The following is a 19,785-nucleotide window of genomic DNA, read 5'->3' on the forward strand; positions in this document are numbered from 1 at the left end:
CCTAGCTTCTCTTTTTCATCACTGGGATTTGTGCAGCGAAAGTAATTGGTAACCTATTACTTCATGTTACAGGCCCTAATATATCCAGAATAGAAGCTTAGGACAACAGTAGAAAGGGAAGATAGTCCAGGCTCTGCTGATGCAATTGTCAGACATCACAAAGAACTATCGTTCTTTGGTAAGCAGCGCTGTGGAGCTGGTAATTTCAGGTAATATGAAACCTAGAATAATATGCTCTAGAAAAAAGCTCTAATGAAACTAGCATCTTTATCTTTTGCCCTGTCAATACGATCACACTTTGCAATGCTAAAGTATAGTCTTATAATTCAGTCAGTTGAGAAGAGAGGGAATCACTGCAACTATTTTTCCCCTGTGCTGGTTATCCAAGCTAGTTGTGGAAATGAAAGTATTACAGATGTATATTAATTGAGTTGTACATGGCAGCACTGTTAATTCACAGGTACAGTACTRTTTTAATTTGATTATATTGTTTCCAGAACCCAAGATAGTGTCGGAAACCCTCAATTGCTTCATAYAGAGGGCCCATTTTACTCTCAGAACATTATTTTTCGGCTGTGAATAGCCAAAGATACAGAACAAATTCTAACAATATTGAAAAAGTTGAATTTTGTAGCAAAATTCCATTATCTTTCATTCGAACCTACTTCAGTATTCACTAAAGGAGTGATGTGGTATTCAGTAAAACGCAGTAAAACGCAGTATCCCTAATGTCTGAACCACTCTGTCCTTTCTATAGCTGGGTTATGTTTTTTTCTCATATGCAAAAATAGCCTTCAGTCCARTTCTGAAAAGTAAAGGGTAGAAATATATTCCCCATTTTTGAAATGGTGAGTGTAGGTAGTAACAAAACACTTACAATTGGATTTCAGTTTTTGCAACTTTTTTCATTAAACAAAGAACAGCAKCTTGGATGCTTCCTTGTTCAGCCACACAGTATGAGTGTACCACATGATGTGTCCAGCTTGTTTGAAAAACTAGACTAATATGAATATGCTGCAGCAGACTGTGCTGTGGAGTAAAAGTGATTCTTAACTGCAGTGTAGACTTGTACTAGCCAAAAATACTTACTGATACATATTCCACCAGAAGGATCTGTCAAAGGTACCTGTTATTCAATATATGAAGTTAAAAACTATTCACTTGGCATTAATTCTGCTACTGTGGAAGATTGACCAAGGGTTGACTCAGGATTTTTTTTTTCTCCTTCTTCTGGTGGGGGCGTGGGTGGTGTTGAAAGTGTATTGCTGCTTAGTTGTAAAGTTTTAGGAGTTTGGCACTAAAGTAATTGTTGGAGTTTGAGGATCTTTATTGAATGGGACATTTTATAGTTCTTCTGATGTGATGTTTCTATTTGGCCTATTGTCGTCTTTCATAGTTGATCAGAGTGTGAAAAGAATTGAAAGCAGATAGCAGAAAAAGCTTAAATAGGGGAGAAATCATTCCAGGTGTATTTTGTAGGTTTTTCTCACTTGTTTTGTCAGTCATTGGTGTAGGAGCATAAATATTGATTTCAGACCACCATTTGAGGCACCTACAGAGGTGTTTTTCTTCAGTAAAAAGGGGAGTTTGTACAAGTAGATGATGTTTGGGCTTTCCTAAGAGCTGCTAAATTTGCTAAATWAGTTATTTTTACTTTTTTAATTAGGATCCTCTTATGGTGGCTGATCGGAGTAAATTACTCGGCAGATCAGGAAAATCAGGACATTTAAAGAAATCACATGAGGGTTTCGGCTTTCCCTCTCACCAGCTGTTCCCCAAATAAATTCTTTAAAATAGCTGAAGATCAATTTTGGGATCAAGTCAGTTATCTTGTGAAGAAAACAGTCAAATAACTTGTGATATGAAAGTATTACAGAAAACTTCTAGCTACATAGTGTTGTAAGGTAATGTTAAAGGCTTCTGACTATCTTTGAACCCCTGATGTCCAATAAAATAAACGTATTTGAATGTTTAGTATTGAAGTGTGAATATTGATGCATTAAAATAGCCAAAAATAATTCATTGCAACTTACTGAAAAACTTTGAGAGAATATAAGTTGGCAACTCTCAAAAAAAGATCTGGCCAAATAACTGAAGATGTGGAAAGAAGTATTTGTTGGGACTTCGTGTGCTTGCTTAGAGTCATTCCTCCTAATGATWTATGACCATACATATCCTTCTACTTCTTACTGTTTGTAGGGGAGGCATAGGAAATCAGACAGCTTAGGAAGTCTGATATTTTTTATACTAGTCTAATATTTTCAATTTGTGATTTATAGTTTATGCTTAATTGTAAAGATGTAAAAGAGTGCATGTGTATAAATATGTGTCTCTACATGGGGAGAAATAACGATCTGTAAAATGCTGTAACCTTTTCCAGTGGTTGTTTTGTTCGATTAACTATGTGTGATCTAAGTAGCTGTTTCTGGGCTAAGACCTAACATTCTAGTAGGATGTTCAAGCCTATGTCTTCAAAAATATTGCAGTTATTTCTGGTTTGACTCACAGTAATGTAGTATTAATACTTTCTATTTTAATAAATAGATTCCAGATGTTTTGAATTTTCTATGTAAAGTGCTTCATTGTATACCAAGTTTTTAGTGTTAGTTCTGTTAATGTTGCAAAATGTGCACTGTACTTCTCTGAGGAGTCAACTGTCACAGGTGTGACAGCCAAGAAATGGCTCGACACAAAAATTCTAAATTTATTGTGRCAGGTTAGTCAGCCAGATATTTGGGCTAAAATACTAGTAATATGCCCACAAGTTGTTGGCGGGGGAAGCACATATGTAGACATGTGTAGTGTAATTGATGAGAAAYATTTCTAGGGTGGGTGAGGGATTTTTTCTTTTTTGCGCCTTTTTTTAAAGGAACACTGATTTTAAATCTACAATGCCCGAAGTGTAATTAAAGTAAATAATGAGCTAATCAGTACATAATACTGCCATATTTTTAAGTGTTTCATTATGTTGGCTACAGTTTGCAGTATTAATAAAGATGGATTCTTCTTGGAAAATGAAACCTACYATTTTTACAGGGTTTTTTTAGGTAATGAATTAATATTAAGGCCCACTAAGGAGACTTGAATTCTCATTGACGGTTGGTGAAAATTCTAGAGTGACTTAAATATTTGCAGTTCTTGCAGTGTAAAATGAGTATTTTCAAAGCAGACCTCTTGCATTGTAGAACTCTATAGTAACTTTGATTGCTTTAGCAGAGAGAGAACACAATTATCAAACACCTATGGTTTGGGGAGCTTAGGTTTTTGCTGTGTGAAACAACTAACAAGGAGAAGCAACTGGATTTACGTTTATGCAAATAAAGGGATTGAAATCCCCATATGAAGATATTTTRAGAGGGTAGTTGCTGCTGTTGCTTGTCAGAAGCAAGAATAATCGGTGCTTTGGAGCTGTACTTGCCAAACAACTTGCCTCTGGATTGAGGAAAAGAGAAATCCATCCCCTGATGTCTGCCTAATTGCCTTTATGTCCGAAGAGTTAGGTGCCTGAAAGGCTTGAATGTAACCTTTAAACTAAATCATTGCAAGTGACTAATTCCTTCCAAAGTAAGGAACAAATGATAACAGAACACATTATCTATGAGTATCAATCACTTTTTGTCATGCTGATATAATAAGTATATTATATATAAACTTAATCCTCACTTTCCCAAACACCACACAGAAAAAGAAGGGATAAGTTGTGCTCTTGATAAGCAGCTACATGACAGAAGTGAACTAAGTGTTGCTTGGAATGCAAATATGAATATTCTGATAACTACTAAACTTATTGTGTTTTAGTGCTCTTATAGCTCATATAGCTCAGGCTCTTTTTATATAAAAAGCTGTATCCTGGGTGTGTGGATTTTTTTGTTTATTTTGCTCACTTTCATGGGAGAAGGCTTAATTTCTAGGATTCTAAGAAGGTTTTGTTTTGGAATTAACCTGAGGCAGTAAGGCGTTTGTAATGTTGTTTCTGACTAGCTTTATTGTCTATACCATAAAAACAACAATAACAAAATCAAAATTTAAGGTTGCTGGTGTAAAGAAAAGGATGACTTCTGTTTATATTATAACATTTTTTCCCCTTCCTCTCCCTGCCCGTCTCTCTTGACATCAGTTACCAGCTGTTATTAGAGACAAGATGCGAGCCAAGAAGGACCTTTTCTTCAAATCCTAATGGTAGTTTTTACCTTGCATCTTCTGGTCTTAGAGAATTTTGATTCATGCTGGAATTCTTCTATATTTGCGTGAAGATAAGTCACTTCATCATAGCAGTGTTTTGAGCTTAAGAGACTAATTGCACAGATCTCCTTGAAAGAAAGGAACTTCCTTTTGCAAATTGTTAACAATTTATTAATAGTGGTTTAGATGGAGGGAATAATGGTTTAACTTCAAATTGTAGAGGATGTAGAGCAACCAGCAGCACAGATTTGTATTTTAGTGTACTGTTGCTTACAGTATGTGAGTAGGTCTCTTATTTCTATCTCCTACTATTCTAAAATGAGTTATCCTTTTTCCTGACAATCTTTTTTAGTTAATTGTGGCAGATATCACATAAACATGATTATTTTAAAATACTGACTTAGACTACACTAAGAAAATAAATCAAAAATTTTCTAGCTGGCTTGATACAGTTGGCTACTTGTTTTTTACATTACTAAATGTGTATGTTTCAAATAGCCAAGGTACTTGAAGAGTTTGGCTGGAACTTTGACATCTTTATAGGATCTGATTTTGTGTGTTACTGCTTTTTACTTTGAGTGTATGATGTGTTTGCAGTRTGTCTAGTTAGACACTCCAAATGACTGCAAAATTATTTTCAAACTCCTATGTTCTCTCTTTAAGTAAAGATTTCAATTAGTATTGTTAAATTAGACTTATTCTAGAATGCCTTCTGTTCTTAGCAATGTAAGAGTCATTGGGGGAGGAGGAAGAGTCAGCTTGTTAAAAGAAAGCAAATAGGGAGATAGGAGTCAAAGTCCTCAATCACTGTACAGTAAAAAGGGATTTTTTCTGATGTAGTTAAAAATCTTACCGAACTCCAGTCCAATTTTGAAGTTGTTAAATACTGGGGAGGTTGGTTTTGTTGTTTGCCCTGGTAAGCCTTAACTGTGTGTGGTGTTTGACGGGGATCATTGGCAAGCTGCACATGCCTTTGGCCTGCACCCAGGAAGGATCGGCTGGCTCTTGCAACARGCTTTTGTCTAAGTGGGCACACCAACACCATTTAGATGCTAATGTGATGTAAGCTTGCTGTTTTGTACTAGAACTTGACTGCATCTCTGGAATGTGGCCTGTCTGGTTATATGTTAGCTTTGGCATTAAAAGGGTCTACTGTAATTCATGTGTGCCAGTCAGTTARAGCTGAGATTTTTCTCTTTTACTGCTTTGACATGCCAAAGGAAATTGTTGGGGTTGGTGGAGAATTACATACTGTTTTGGTTCTCCCAGATCTTACCTGCTGATTTGATTGCTTTTTGTTTATCATCTGCGCTTATGGRATAAAGTAAACTTGATGATATATCAAGTAATGTGTGTCATTAGCTTTACTGACAAAGAGTTGAGTCTTCTTCCCTGCACCCCCCCCCCCTCATATTTGTTATGTGGTAGGGTAACTAAATGCTCTATCTAGATTGTCCCTTTTATGTTTTTTTTTTGTAAAGTAAGGTATATTTCTGCAGGTGTATTTCTGCAACAGATGCAACAATTTTCTGTTAGGCTATATTCTGATTTGATAGAATTTATTTTCTGATTCCTGTTTTAGAGATTGCAAATAAATGAATAACCTAGACATAACAGGAATGTGATATATTAAATGTAAATGCTACTCCCTGTATGTTACTAGTGATTTGCAGTATATTGTGCAGAAAAAGTATTTGGGCTAAAAGGATGTGTTTATGATACAAACACGGATTTAAAAAAATCCTGATGATGAAATTGATTTAATCCTGTTTGATTCATGAGCATAGTACTAATTTTCGTACGCTGCACTCCTTATTTTTTTTCTTGTAAAATAAAACAATAATTRTGTTTGTTCTACTGCCTCAAATCGTGTTCTTTAAGCTTTTCAGATGTGTTGAATCTTAAGTTCCTTTAAGATTTCATCACTGTTCTMGGTATGTGCATGTGGGGGAGCACAGGAGAAGAAAGGGGTAAAAGCTAGCAGGACTCAGCTATCAATTACTTTAACAGATAAAATAAAAAATATGCAAATATCTCCAGAACACTTAAGGCTGATCTTTCCRACATTCACTGTCTGTATCCTTAGCCAAAAAAGGACATATGATGATTAGATTTTGAAGGACCATGTGCTGTTGCTACAGAGCTAAATATTAAAATGCAAGAAAGCAGACTACCACATGGCACAACTGGTTTTTATGGCAGTTCATATTAAAATGCTTTCTTTTTATATTGCCTTTTAGGTTACCTAGGGTGAAACAAAATTACAGGATTGGAAACTCTGGAAAAGCTCAGCATCAGCATTTGAGGTAAAAATGAACATACTGAAGTAATCTTGGGAGTGTCTGTCTTGTTGACTGTATGGAACTGATTGGAGTAGAAATTTTCATCAAGATTCGTTTTGCATTTAACTTTTCAGTATTGATGATTTCAGAATCTCTTTAGGTCTGGGAAAGCTCATACTTAGACAAATATATTGTATAAATTTTGTTGCTTAGATTTTTGAGAAGATATTACAGCTCTCCTTAGATACTCTACAAACCTTGAAACACAAAAAAGTTTCTAATATGTTTGTGTGAAAGTCTATGTCATAAATGACTATCTCTTCTAGTTTTACTAGTGTAGCTAAATATRTATTTTACGCAAATCATCATCTTATTAACTGCACAATATTTTTAATTTTAAGATATATATCTATTAAGGTACTTCTGAAAAAGCAATAAACGTTTCATGAGTTACATCTAAGATATTTTAAATTTGAAGCCACAAAAAGATGAATGCAAGATTTAAACCAACGTTTAAAAAGTGAAACAAAAATGCGTGTGTGCGTGGAAGAATATTGCAATTATACAGAACATAGTAGATCTGTATAGACAATAGAGCTATTGTTCAGGTTTTAGGGAAGTATCTTTTCCTTACGTTTTTAAACTACCAAATGTCAGCTCTTTAAATCATTCTTTTTATTTCTACTATACTCAAATAATTCTTATTCAGGATAGACCTGAAAAATTTGCTGTCTGAAGTGAGACCAAAGCAAGACTTTGAGACAACTGAAATGCTTATAAGCAATTGAATTTCCACAAATAACCCTCATAATGTAGTTCTCCTTTAGCAGTTCATTTTTAGCATTCATATTGGTGGTATTGATGTGTGGTTTTTTTGTTTTTATTTTCTTTAAGAGCCAAAGCTTGCAAATTATGTGATTAATCTACAAGCTGATACCATGATGTCAAAATGCAATTCGGGAAGCATAAACATACAAGTTGCAGAAATTAAAATGGTAAGTTCATGCTTTGTAGTATGGCAGATTTTTTCTTGTTTTTTACTTCACTGTAGTCTCCTATTTTATATATAAAACATCTTTAGGTCTRTGTTTGGGAGCTTAAGGTAAAATAGCGTGTGTGTTTGAGGTTTGAGATACCAAACTTGATTTAGTTGGAAAGAATAACGAAAATAGCTTCAACTTTAGTGTTGTCCTGTGATGGGAAAATCTACACCAGTTTCAAAATTACTGTAAACTGGAAAAAGCTGCTATTGAGTGTTGCTGACTGTTCATTTCCTCTGTTATGCCCTTCTGAATTATTTCTTTAAATGGTAAAACAAAAAGTTAGTTTCAAGCTACGTTTGCAGTTCACTGTCTGCCTGAATGTGCATGTTAAAGAGCATCAAATCATGCACTTTGTTCTTAAGTTCTCAAGGTTTCTGGACATTAAAATACTGAAAAATTAATTTTTATAGGATACGGTTTGGCACTGTGCTGCTTTGCTCGGCTTCAGTGGTCTAGTCTAATAGTTTACRCAAGAATTGTTTCCTGTGTTTGATAAATAAAACAAGCCCTTTTCCCGCTCCAAATTTGACATCAGCAGGTCCAAAATAATGCAGCAGATAAAGATAGAACATCTTAGCAGATATCTTTGTTACTCGTGGTGACTTAGCAAGACAGCTTTCCAGCCTTTTTCTGCTCCTCTTTTAGCTAGTTTCAGGGTTCAGTTGATTTCTGTCCACAGATTCAGAATGTAAGTACTTACAACTCAAATGTTTTCAATTTAAAACCTATTCAAGCAGATTTTTTTTTTTAATTTCTAGATGGTCCTGTGCTACTTTTCTTTTATTGAAAGAACTTGGTATTTTTCCTTGCTATTGAAATAGAGACTTAAAATGGTGTAATTACTTCATTATTCCAGCTTAGTTCTGTAAGAACTTTGACATTGATCGTGTCAGATCTTACATACCTCCAATACAAATAAAGGTCAGGACTAGGAAACTTCAGTACAGCAGAAAGTAACATTGATGGTTTAAGGAGGTGGACTTCTTTCTTTTTGTGTGAACCACCATATGGTGACTATACCTGCTGTTGCTTTACCTGTTATGAATGCAAAATATCATATTGATCTGTCTGTTTAGATTCTCTAAAAGACTCGTGCTGAAACRGTGGTATAGGTTACAGGACTAAAAAAGTAAATGAGAAGCACTTGTAAGATTAGGAAGAGTTTGGAGATTCATTCAAAAGCAACTAAAAAAAATCAGATGGGAAAAAACAGTCAAGAACATTCTTTAGTACATCCTGTGGAAATGTACCCAAGTACCTTGAATATTCAGGCATTTATGTTTTTTGCCCTCCCCTCTCCCTGTCCCCCCTTGAATACATGTTTTCTTTCAAGAATCTTCTCTTCTAAACCTGATAGTTTCTCTGAAATTCAAATTAAAATTTTCTGTTGGATTTCAGCAGTATTAGCATAGTTCTTTTGCTAAAGAAATACTATTTTTGATGGGATCTTTGAAAGGGAACATGAGGACCATATGGTCCTCTGGGGACTCCTGTATTCCCTCCTGCTTTTTTAAAAAGGTAAAGCTTTCTCTCGTTGCCTGCTACATTACTTCTACAAGAGTCTTTAAAAGGTGAGATCATGTAATTCAATGTGTAGCTTCCTGTTTGTTTTACAAGATGGACTTGAGGTGGAGAATTGATCACTTATGCCAGAGCTTCCCATAATGGTTTAATATTAGTTAAGGTATAGTGTAGATCAGTGTTGAATCATGGCTCCAGGAAGTGTTTAATTTAGAAATATGGCTATGCAATATGGCTACAATGTTATGCTAGTCAAACCTTATGGTAAATAGAAGAAAAATCTGTCTTGGTACAAAAAGGAATTTAAACTTTTTTTTTTTTTTTTTAGATTAGGACTGATGCATTTGTAATCACATGCAGCAGTTTTTTCTTACAGCCTTCAGTAGTTAATGCTTTCTRCTAGACGTTGTTTCATATTTGCCTCAATTTCAGGCTTTTTTCCTGTTACACCATCATAAAACTTCCTTCCTGTTGTTAGAATAGCATAATAGAAGATATAGGATGCTCTTTAGCTTTTCATTGTGTATTCCTAACGAATGTTTAACTTTGAAACCATGGGCAAGTTAATACATTTCTTCTTTTTGATTTGAGGTATATTCATTGATAAAATATATATTTATATATTGTTAAAATGAATGTATAGAGTGTTTGGGAATTTTGAGAAAATTAACTTTTCGAAATGTCCCTTTGACTAGAGTGTTATGTGATTTTAAAAAAGAAAAAAGTAGTGTTAGAAGGGATTCTCAGGTTTGATGTACTGTATTTGTATTGTAGAAAATATTGCTGAGGTGTATCTTCAGATCTTATCTAGTCCATCTCCCTGAAATCCCCTGGATCTTACCTTGTCCATCTCCCTTTCTAGCAAAGGGGGCAGGAGACCTGCATGGATAAGCAAGGAGTGCCTGGCAAAACTCAGACAGAAGAAATTACACAGAATGTGGAAAAACAGACAGGCCACTTGGGAGGAATATAGGAACRTTGTCAGGGTATGTGGGRATGTGACAAGGAAGGCTGAGGCCCATTTGGAATTAAATCTGGGAAGGGATGTCAAGGACAACAAGAAAGGCTTCTTCAAATACATCAGTAGCAAAAGGAGGACTAGGGAAAAAGTGGGTTGGCTGCTGAATAGAGTGGATGCCCTGGTGACAAAGGATACAGAGAAGGCAGAGTTACTGAATACCTTCTTTGCTTCARCCTTTACTGCTAAAGGCAGCCCTCAAGAATCCCTGACCYTGGCAAGAGAAARTCTGGAGAAAGGAAGACTTTTCCTTGGTCGAGGAGGATCAGGTCAGAGATTGTTTAGGCATGCCTGATGCCCACAAACCCATGGAACCCACTGGGATGCACCTATGAGTGCTGAGGGAGGTGGTGGATGTTATTCCTAAGMTGCTCTCCACCATCTTTGAAAGGTCATGGAGACCAGGGGAGGTGCCTGAGGACTGGAAGAAWGCCAGTGTCACTGTCACCCTAAYCTTCAAAAWGGGCAAGGAGGACCCAGGAAACTACAGGCCAGTCAGCCTCACCTCTATCCCTGGAAAGATGATGGAATCGCTCATCCTGAATGTCATCTCTAAGCTTGAGGAGGAAAAGAAGGTGATCAGGAGTAGTCAGCATGGATTCACAAAGGGGAAATCACGCTTAACCAGCCTGAGAACCTTCTATGATGGAATGATGGACTGGATAGATGAGGGGAGAGCAATGGATGTTGTTTACCTTGTCTAGCCTTGCTGAAGTCARTCTCCCATAACATGGTCATAGGTAAACTCAGGAAGTGTGGGCTGGGTGAGTGGACAGTGAGGTGGATTGAGAACTGGCTGAAGGCAGAGCTCAGAGGGTTGTGCTCAGTGGAGCAGAGTCTAGTTGGAGGTCTGTGTCTAGTGGAGTTCCCTAGGGCTCGGTACTGGGTCCCATCCTGTTCAACTTCTTCATCGATGACCTGGATGAAGGGACAGAGTACCTCCACAGCAAGTTTGCTGATGATACCGAACTAGGAGGAGTGGCTGATRCACCAGAAGGCTGTACTGCCATTCAGAGAGACAGGCTGGAAAGCTGGGCAGAGAGGAACCGCATGAGGTTCAACAAGGGCAAGTCCTGCAGCTGGGGAGGAATAACCCCATTTAACCAGTACAGGATGGGGGCCGACCTTCTGGAGAGCAGCTCTGCAGAGAAGGACCTGGGAGTGCTGGTGGATGACAGATTGACCATGAGCCAGCAATGTGCCCTCGTGGCCAGGAAGGCCAATGGTGTCCTGGGGTGTGTTAGGAAGAGTGTTGCCAGCAGGTCGAGGGAGGTGATCCTGCCCCTCTACTCAGCCCTGGGGAGTTCTCATCTCGAGTACTGTATCCAGTTCTGGGCTCCCCAGGACRAGAGAGACATGGAGCTACTGGAGAGAGTCCAGYGKARGACTACAAAGATGATTAGAGGGCTGGAGCATCTCTCTTGTGAGGAAAGGTTGCAAGAAGAGGCTGGGCCTCTTCAGSCTGGAGAAGAGCAGACTGAGAGGGGATCTTATCAGTGTCTASAAATACCTTAAGGGAGAGTGTCAAGGGGATGAGGCTGGACTCTTCAGTGGTGCCAAGTGACAGGACAAGAAGCAATGGGCACAAGCTGAAACACATGAAGGTTTCATCTGCATAAGAGGAAGAACTTCTTCCCTGTCAGTGTGACAGAGCTCTGGARCAGGTTACCCATAGAGGTCGTGGAGTCTCCTTCTCTGGAGATAYTCAAAACCCACCTGGATGCAATCCTGTGCAACGTGTTCTAGSTGACCCTGCTTGAGCAGGAGGGTTGGACTAGATGATCTCCAGAGGTCCCTTCCAACCTCAACCATTCTGAGAAAAGGGGAGAACTGAGTATACCTTGGCCATTCCTGATGGATATCAAACGTTCTTGAAAGCTTCTAATGAAGGAGACTTCATAGCCTTAGTAGGAAATGTTTTCCTGTGGATAATTTTCCTCAAATTGGAAATTTTWATTATTATTATTAATATTTTCTTCCTTCTCATTTGAGTTAACCCTTTCTGGCTGTAATTCAAGTCCAGCCTGTTCATTTACTGGAACATTAATTCATTTAGCTCAACTGAACTTGGAGCTCAAATTCTCAGTTTGTTTTGCAAGTATTAATATGTTCTGTTAATATTGTTTCAATTCCTTTGTCTTTTCCTCTCTAGAATAAGCTGTTCCTCTTTGGTTTTACTTCTCCCTCCCCTCAGTCCCCTTCCTTCCCTCTCCCCCTTAAAAGGTAACATTTTCTAGGGCTGTGTGTTTTAGCTACATTGTGACTGTGTCTGTTTTGGTCCTTTTCTGTTCCAGTCCATACTTCGCCACTGCAGCTGAGGTGTTACTAAGAGCAGAGCAGAAAGATGATTCTGTGTATAAAGAAGTTYTGTATCTAAGAGATTTGTGGCATCAGATCTCATAGAAAGAACTCATCTCTAATACCACTGGAGACAGGAGCCACCTACACAAATTCTAAGTCTGGGGAAAGAAAGAYGAGACACCTGCCTATAGGAAGCATGGCTAGGTTTAGGGAAATCAGAAACCAGGGTTGTGAGTTAGCTGTTTTCTTTAGGTTCCCTTGGCTGCCCAGCTGGGAATTAGTTGTATGTCTGGCCAAGACTTGGTCATGATCATCTGTATCAAAATCAGGGAGGGTGCTAATGGAGAAAGATACCACTGCTGTGGGGATAATCCTCTCAATTAACCAAATAGTGGAGAATGGGTAGTCAGTCACTTTAATTTCTAGTTTCCAGGTATGTATAAAATGTTTATCAGTTAGAATATCTTTCTGGAAATTAGAAGTTAACCTGGCTAGTAACCTGTTTTCCACTAGTTTTTATAAATAATTGCTGGTGATACTGATAGTACTTCAACCAGTTCATTAAACAGATGATTATTATTGGACTCTGATTTAAAAATATCAAAGTTCTGTGTAGTTCCTTTTCTTTTACCTCAGACTAAAGTCCCTATTCCTTTGTTGTTTGTGTGTAAATGTGTTTAAAGCTTTGACAGGCCTTAGGAACTTCTTACTTGGAAAATAAAAATGGAAAATGACTTATTTATACCTGTGCTCTTTAAAAATCATTTTTTTTTTATTTCCTAAAGTAAAGCTAAAACAGCTATTTTTTTTAATATTCAAAATAAACATGATTCTACCAGAATATAGTTAGAACTTTATTTTGAAGTGTGCATGAGTAAATTCAAAGGCAGAGAATGAACTTTACTCTGTAAATTGCGGTTCCTTTTGAATTTATTTGACCCTTCGTGGGCACTTTTTCACATGAAACAGATAAGTGTATATCAAAWAGGACCTATACTACAGAAGACAAGACAAGATTTAGCACCTGCAGGAAGCAAAATCAAGTAAAGTTATGTACTTTTCTTATACGTTGAGAAGAAAGCTTATTACATCATGACTGTGTCTAATACTATTTCTTTTTCTTGTTGTAGTAAGCTGTGCTGGAACAAAAATGCAATGATAGAAACACTGGATGAATGAATGAAGAGCCCTGCTTTGCAATCCCTCAGCATGGCAGGACTGCAGCTCATGACCCCTGCTTCCTCCCCAATGGGTCCGTTTTTTGGACTACCATGGCAACAAGAAGCAATTCATGATAACATATACACGCCAAGAAAATATCAGGTACTAATAATAATACTAATATGCTAATTATATTTTTAAAAAACATAAATACATAAACTTAATAGAAATTTATCTACAGAAGATAGTTTTCACGCTTAGGTGTAATATTTATGAAGTACTGTCCACTGTAGTCTTCCTACTTCAGTGTTTAGATGTATAGTAGTGCTGACTTATCCCTGATCAACAGGAAACACAACGTGCTTCAAACCAAATTATGTTTTTTCTCAAAGAAACAAATCATCTATAATGGAGGGCCTAGGGAGCAATGACTTGTATTCATTTCTATGAATGCATGCCTTCAAACAGTTTCTTTATATTTGAAAAGTTGTATTTATTTTCAAATGTGTCTTATCCAGTGTTTGACTAACTAGTGCTTTATTCTGGTTTAAATTTTTTCATCACACTTTGCCTTAGTATGAGTCAAAAAGATATCCATATTGAAGCTGTGTGGATGTTAATGTAGTATAAATTTTTGCCCTTTTCTAGTAGTGCATGCTGAAAATGTACCTGAACTACTGTAAATGAATTTGGACCGCAGAACACTCAACTCATAGGCTTAAAAGCAGGAGGCAGGATGGCTACTCTTGTCTCCCATAACTGTTAGCTAGTAGCTGCTTCCAAGGAGCAATTTTGGCCCTGGAGCTCCTGTCACAGTTCTGTCCCCTGGCTAGTGAGCACAGTGTAGGTAGGAGTGCTGGATCAGGTCTTGCACAACTTTGCAGCAACAGCARTCTGCTTAACGTAGGGAGAAGAGAGAACCAGAACAACCAAAGAAGTGCAGTTTGCATGCAGTCTAGGCAAGTCTCTCTTACAGCTCTACTTAGTGGGAGTTAATTTTGTCTTGTCTTTCCTTAGCTTGGCTGCATTAAACTTGCATTAATATCCACCATTCTGTTTTCTCAGTCTGCTCTATTGAACTGAACGTAATTTAGGTTATTGCTCACTGCAAAATGTTCTTGTAGTAAACTTTACTTTGTGTCTGTAGATTGTATAAGTATAATCATAATCTATCCTTCCCTCTCTGACTTTGTCTCGTACAGACCAAGTTTTTTTTTTTTTTTTTTTTTTTTTTTTTTTTTTTTTTTTTTTTTTTTTTTTTTTNCAGCTTTGTAGCAGGCAGGCCTTAGTAGCTGGTAGGCCCGTCTGTTTTTTGCGCTGTTTAAGTTCTATAATTTCAGTTCTCTGTGTCCTGTAGAGGTGCCTAAAAGGTAGCATTTGGTCAGTACTACCAAAAAAAGGTCAGATTACTTTGTACTAATACACTTATTTATTTTACTGAGATGATATATACAATTAGATTTAAAATCTGTAGATACTGTTTTTCCAGACAACTTGTGTAGCAACATTATCTACTAAAAAGATATAGTTAGAAAGTTATTTAAAATAGCAGCAAATTCTGATACTAGGAGAATTTGATTTTAGAAGCTAGRCTATATAGTGTGTATTAGTATTTTTAAATGTGATAATATGTTCTTATGAAAGAGCAGTGTTCATTCTATGGCACTAGAAGGATCTCTGTAGGTACTACTGACTTGTCTGGAGTTCATGTACTATTTCCCTGGTTATTTTCTTGTCAGGTATTTTACTGTACTGTGGCAAGTATTGACATTGTTGTTGTTAAACCTAGGTTGAACTGCTTGAAGCAGCTTTGGATCATAATACAATAGTCTGTTTAAACACTGGCTCAGGGAAGACTTTTATTGCAGTACTACTCACTAAAGAGCTGTCCTATCAGATCAGGGGAGATTTCAACAAAAATGGAAAAAGAACCGTGTTCTTGGTCAACTCCGGTAAGAGCAAAAACATACCAAGTTCCCAAACACATTGACATATTTTGATGGAATGCTCTTTAATAGAGGTTGTGTAAAAGTAGTGTTGGATGCAAATTCTGGATAAAGTTCACAAATGACAAGGATGCTAAGCTGATTATAGAAAATGGTAACTTYTCATCTCTTGTCTTATATCCCATTTAATTCAGCCTGTTTGTCTGACCCTTTCTGTTTCCTAGTTTTAAATTAAAGCATTGAATTTGAAGTGCAATTTAATTGTCAGTCTGTTTCCTTACTGTAGTTGTAGAAATACAAAGTTGCTCTATACCCCTCCTTTAACACTAGCATAACCTGAAGATGATATTGTGAAACACACTGCTAAGTAATGTAATGCATCTTCAAAATTAATGTAAAGACCACTTGCTGCTTTTGTGATTGAGGGCTTTATTATTATTTTTATTTAAGCAAATCAAGTCACTCAACAAGTGTCAGCTGTCAGGACACATTCAGATCTCAAAGTGGGAGAGTATTCAAGTTTAGAGATAACCGAATCATGGACAAAAGAGAAATGGAGTCAGGARTTCTCTAAGCATCAGGTAATGTTTTAAGTATAAACTATGAATATAAATAATGAGTATAAGCTAACTTAGGCTTGAYCAGAAATAATTTCTTTACAATTATAGCTAAACATTTCTCCTAATAGAATTTCAGCATAATCATGATATTTGCATATGAGTTTTTGGTGTAAAACATTTAAATACGGTACTCAAGTTGTATTAAAAAGCTGACCTTTAATCCTGTGTTTGCAGTCCCCCTGCCTTGTGGTTCATGATGATTGCAGAAGAAATTTTGAGTGTGCACAGTGTACTTTAAATTGCATTACTTTTTAATTGGGTAATAAGTAGCATACTGAATACTCAACAGAAGATTATCAAGTTGAATGCTCCCTTGGGAAGCAGTGCATTAYCTCTTTTGACATGCTTTTATTTCTGCCTTTTTGGAAAAGCTACTTCTATATAATTCTTTTATATGGAAAATCATTTACTTTGATTGAAACAGTTTTTTCTAGGTGATTTTTTTGACCCTTTCTGTTGTAATCGATTTTCCAATGTCTGTCTAAGTATCTTGTAACTAATGTAAGCATAGACTTAGTTCCTTGCAATTTGGGAGGGGGGGAGAGGTGCAGTGTTTAGTAGAGGTCCATGGAATAAATGTCTGAATTCTGTCAAGTGAAAGGATTATTTTACTTAATGGAGTATGATGTTAGCATAAAATAGGGCATAATTTTATCAGGAAACTTCATGTGCTATAATCACATGCTGATCTTTTCATCTTTTAAATCTTTAAGATATGAATAATATATTCTTTTAAAAAAAGAAAACAAAACAAAAACAAAAAACTCTTTAGAAAACCTTAACTGAGGATGCTGAGATACCATCCTGGTCAGCTCTTGCTAACAATAGCATGAAGATAAAGCAGCACTGAATTATCCAGTAGTTCTCTCTAGTACTAGAGCAGAATATTTATTCCCTAACGTAACTGCTTCTCTAAATGCTTTAGTTAAAGTTGTTTTAACAATAGCAAACTTAAACTTTTTTTTTAATGAGACTCTCATTATTCCATTAGTTCATTTGGTCACTTTTATTCATCTCTAGATCTTAGGATTCATGATTAGAGCCCAGCTGTGGTGTAGGTATTCACAGAGAAATTGCCTGATTATGGATTTGGAACCCCAAAGTCTGAGAAACAAGACTAACTAGACTAATTTATGTGTAACTGTATTGTATAATATACCTTTCCTGCTTGCCAGAAGATCCTGTGGTGTTTAAATTTAAACTGTGAAGTCAAGTGATGCTATTTTTAAATAGCAAATAGTCATTCTAACTTTTTGCACAGAGTTTTGCAATGTTCTGTTAGAGGATTGGATGCAGTTTTAAAAATACGTARGTTTGTTTTTAATCAATAATTTTGAGTTAAAGGATGTGCTTTCTAAAATCTTTGTTGTCATTAATCTYGATGTTTTTTCTGCTGCATGGACATTTTACTGTTTTTAACTGAGTTTTAGAATAGGGCAGAAAGACATTTGCACATAGGACATAGCTTCAYGATAATCGCCAAGAAGTGGACTTGGGAAGCGATGATCTTTTTCTTAATTTTTTTGTGATAGCGTACTGCTTTTTTTTTTTACTGCAGTTGTAGATGGTTAATGAGTTTATGAAGAATTATCTTTCTTGTCAGAGATACAATGATGCAACAAATGAGGGACGTTAACTGGTTTTGTATTCCGTGAAATTTATTCGATGTAGKCTGGCTGGAGTTCATTATCATGTTTGTATTCCTTTTTTTTTCCTAGGTATGACTGGAGGTAAGTTGGACTTCTGTTGTTCTTACCTTCAACCAGATTACTTATTGATGTGTATTTAATACTGAAGTGCTGAATATTTTGTTCTTTTGTTCTAAGGTGGTGGGGTAGATGAATAGAAGGATTTGGTGGTTGCTAGTGTTATTTAGCAAGACCTGCAGAAGAGCTTCCCTACTTTACATAGTCATGAAAGATAGCCTGTATTTTTTTTTTTTCCATATACTGGCATTTTCTTTTCCTTGTTTCCTTTAATATAGGTTCTGGTTATGACGTGTCATGTTGCTTTGACTGTTTTGAGAAATGAATATTTATCCCTGTCGAACATTAATCTTCTGGTGTTTGATGAGTGCCATCTTGCAATTCAGGACCATCCATATCGTGAAATTATGAAGGTAGGTTTCTGCTGTGTGACTGTTGTGATAATTGGTTAAGGAGCATGATTGAGGAGGAAGGGGCAGATCAGTGGGAAATGATTAAGCCAGCTTTGCTATTGAGAGGATTGTGTGGAAAAATATATTAGCACATTCTGGGACTGAGGATTTACTACAGTGAATTAACACTTTAGTGACATTATGGGATAGAAGAACAATGTACTTGCCATGTTTTACAGTGGTGATTATAGAAAAATCTGACATTAATAGAAAAGCTAAATTTATGGACTTAAGGAATTTTCAAAATTCATTGGTAAAAATATTTGAGAGAAACTAGTAGAGTTTGGGAATGGGATGTACTTTTTTTATTTATTTTTTAACATACTGTTTTCTAAATATGTTTGTAAGGTTGAACAGAAAATATGCAAGTTTGGTTCCTTGTCCATAACTTACTATTGAAATAATAGCTTTCAACTAAATACCTGGGTTTGCAATCTACTCTTGATTTTAAGCTTACAAAATGGTAGAAGGTAACTATACTAAGGCAGTTAATTCTGGTTTACTTCACAGATCTGTGAGAATTGTCCATCATGTCCTCGAATCCTGGGATTAACAGCTTCCATTTTAAATGGGAAATGTGATCCTGCTGAGTTAGAGGAAAAGATCCAGAAACTGGAGAAAATATTAAAGAGCAATGCTGAAACTGCAACTGATTTGGTGGTCTTGGACAGGTATGTTTTAATATAATTGTGGCTGTTAAATTGATACCTGTGCCTTTCATTTTGGAAACATCAGAGAAGAAAGAAACCACTGGAAATATTTCCTCTCAARTCCTATGAAAGTTTGTGTGTATGTGATGCCGTTACTTCTACTGGGGYCGTGGAGGGAAGGTAAACTGTTAAACTGCTTTCTGAGTAACCAGTGCTGAAACATGACGTTCCTTAAGGTTGTAAGTATGAAGCYGCCTGGCTTTGGAATCTTCAGAGCTTTTACGTAGTTTTTTAAAAAAAATTGGAAACTTCACATTCCACATCACACATTTTTTTTGAACTTCCTATAAGACTAACAAGTCTCGTTCTAGTATATGCCATCATCTTACTATGTAGTTTAGAAAAATGTTGCAGCACCTACAACRAAAGATATCTGTAATACCTGAAAGCGTGTGAGTGATATTTTCCCCTCTTTTTTTTTTTTTAATAATGAGTAGCCTGTGTTTAGAGACTAGTGAAAGATATCAAGGGACAAAAGGAAGCAGTAAAAACAATACTGAAATACCATGGAAAGTGGACTGTTTTCCCTACGTTATTATAAAATGCTGTGAATATTGTTAAAATAATTAAAAGTGGTGATAACGTGACTGTTTACTGTAAAGGAAAAATTAACATGGAGTGATTGATGTTGCATGTTTTTTCACAGCAGCTGGACTGCATTGTGTGAACTCCATYTTAGACAAAGATGATTGTTCTTGTTCTAGAGCAGTTCTTTTCTTTAAAATGCATTTTTCTAAATGCRTGGGAACTGTTTACTTTTAAGAATTTTTCTCTCTCTGCTCTGTCATTTAAGAAGAGTCACTTGTGTAAGAGCAAATATACGTATTTGCTAACTTTACGTTA

At 36.3% G+C, this 19,785-nt stretch overlaps 1 protein-coding gene across 10 annotated transcripts in view; it reads left to right on the forward strand.

Annotated features, from left to right (window-relative positions):
- Window positions 1-19,785, forward strand: part of DICER1 (dicer 1, ribonuclease III) — a 65,562-nt gene that overhangs the window by 11,662 nt on the left and 34,115 nt on the right. For 8 of the 10 annotated variants that reach the window (XM_085317501.1, XM_085317497.1, XM_085317504.1 and 5 more), the window contains 7 exons: window positions 6,423-6,488; window positions 7,359-7,459; window positions 13,478-13,670; window positions 15,298-15,460; window positions 15,905-16,035; window positions 18,059-18,193; window positions 18,743-18,903. In XM_085317501.1, the coding sequence (XP_085173627.1) occupies window positions 13,527-13,670; window positions 15,298-15,460; window positions 15,905-16,035; window positions 18,059-18,193; window positions 18,743-18,903 (734 nt within the window). In that variant the 5' untranslated portion in view covers window positions 6,423-6,488; window positions 7,359-7,459; window positions 13,478-13,526. Of the gene's footprint in view, window positions 1-72; window positions 210-5,227; window positions 5,245-6,422; window positions 6,489-7,358; window positions 7,460-13,477; window positions 13,671-15,297; window positions 15,461-15,904; window positions 16,036-18,058; window positions 18,194-18,742; window positions 18,904-19,785 lie in introns of those variants that run through there. The other 2 variants (XM_085317499.1, XM_085317503.1) reach the window with 2 other exon arrangements.

Source organism: Rhea americana, unplaced genomic scaffold (assembly GCF_003343005.1).
Source record: "Rhea americana isolate MKP2758 unplaced genomic scaffold, rheAme1 scaffold_5, whole genome shotgun sequence".
NCBI lineage: Eukaryota > Metazoa > Chordata > Aves > Rheiformes > Rheidae > Rhea > Rhea americana.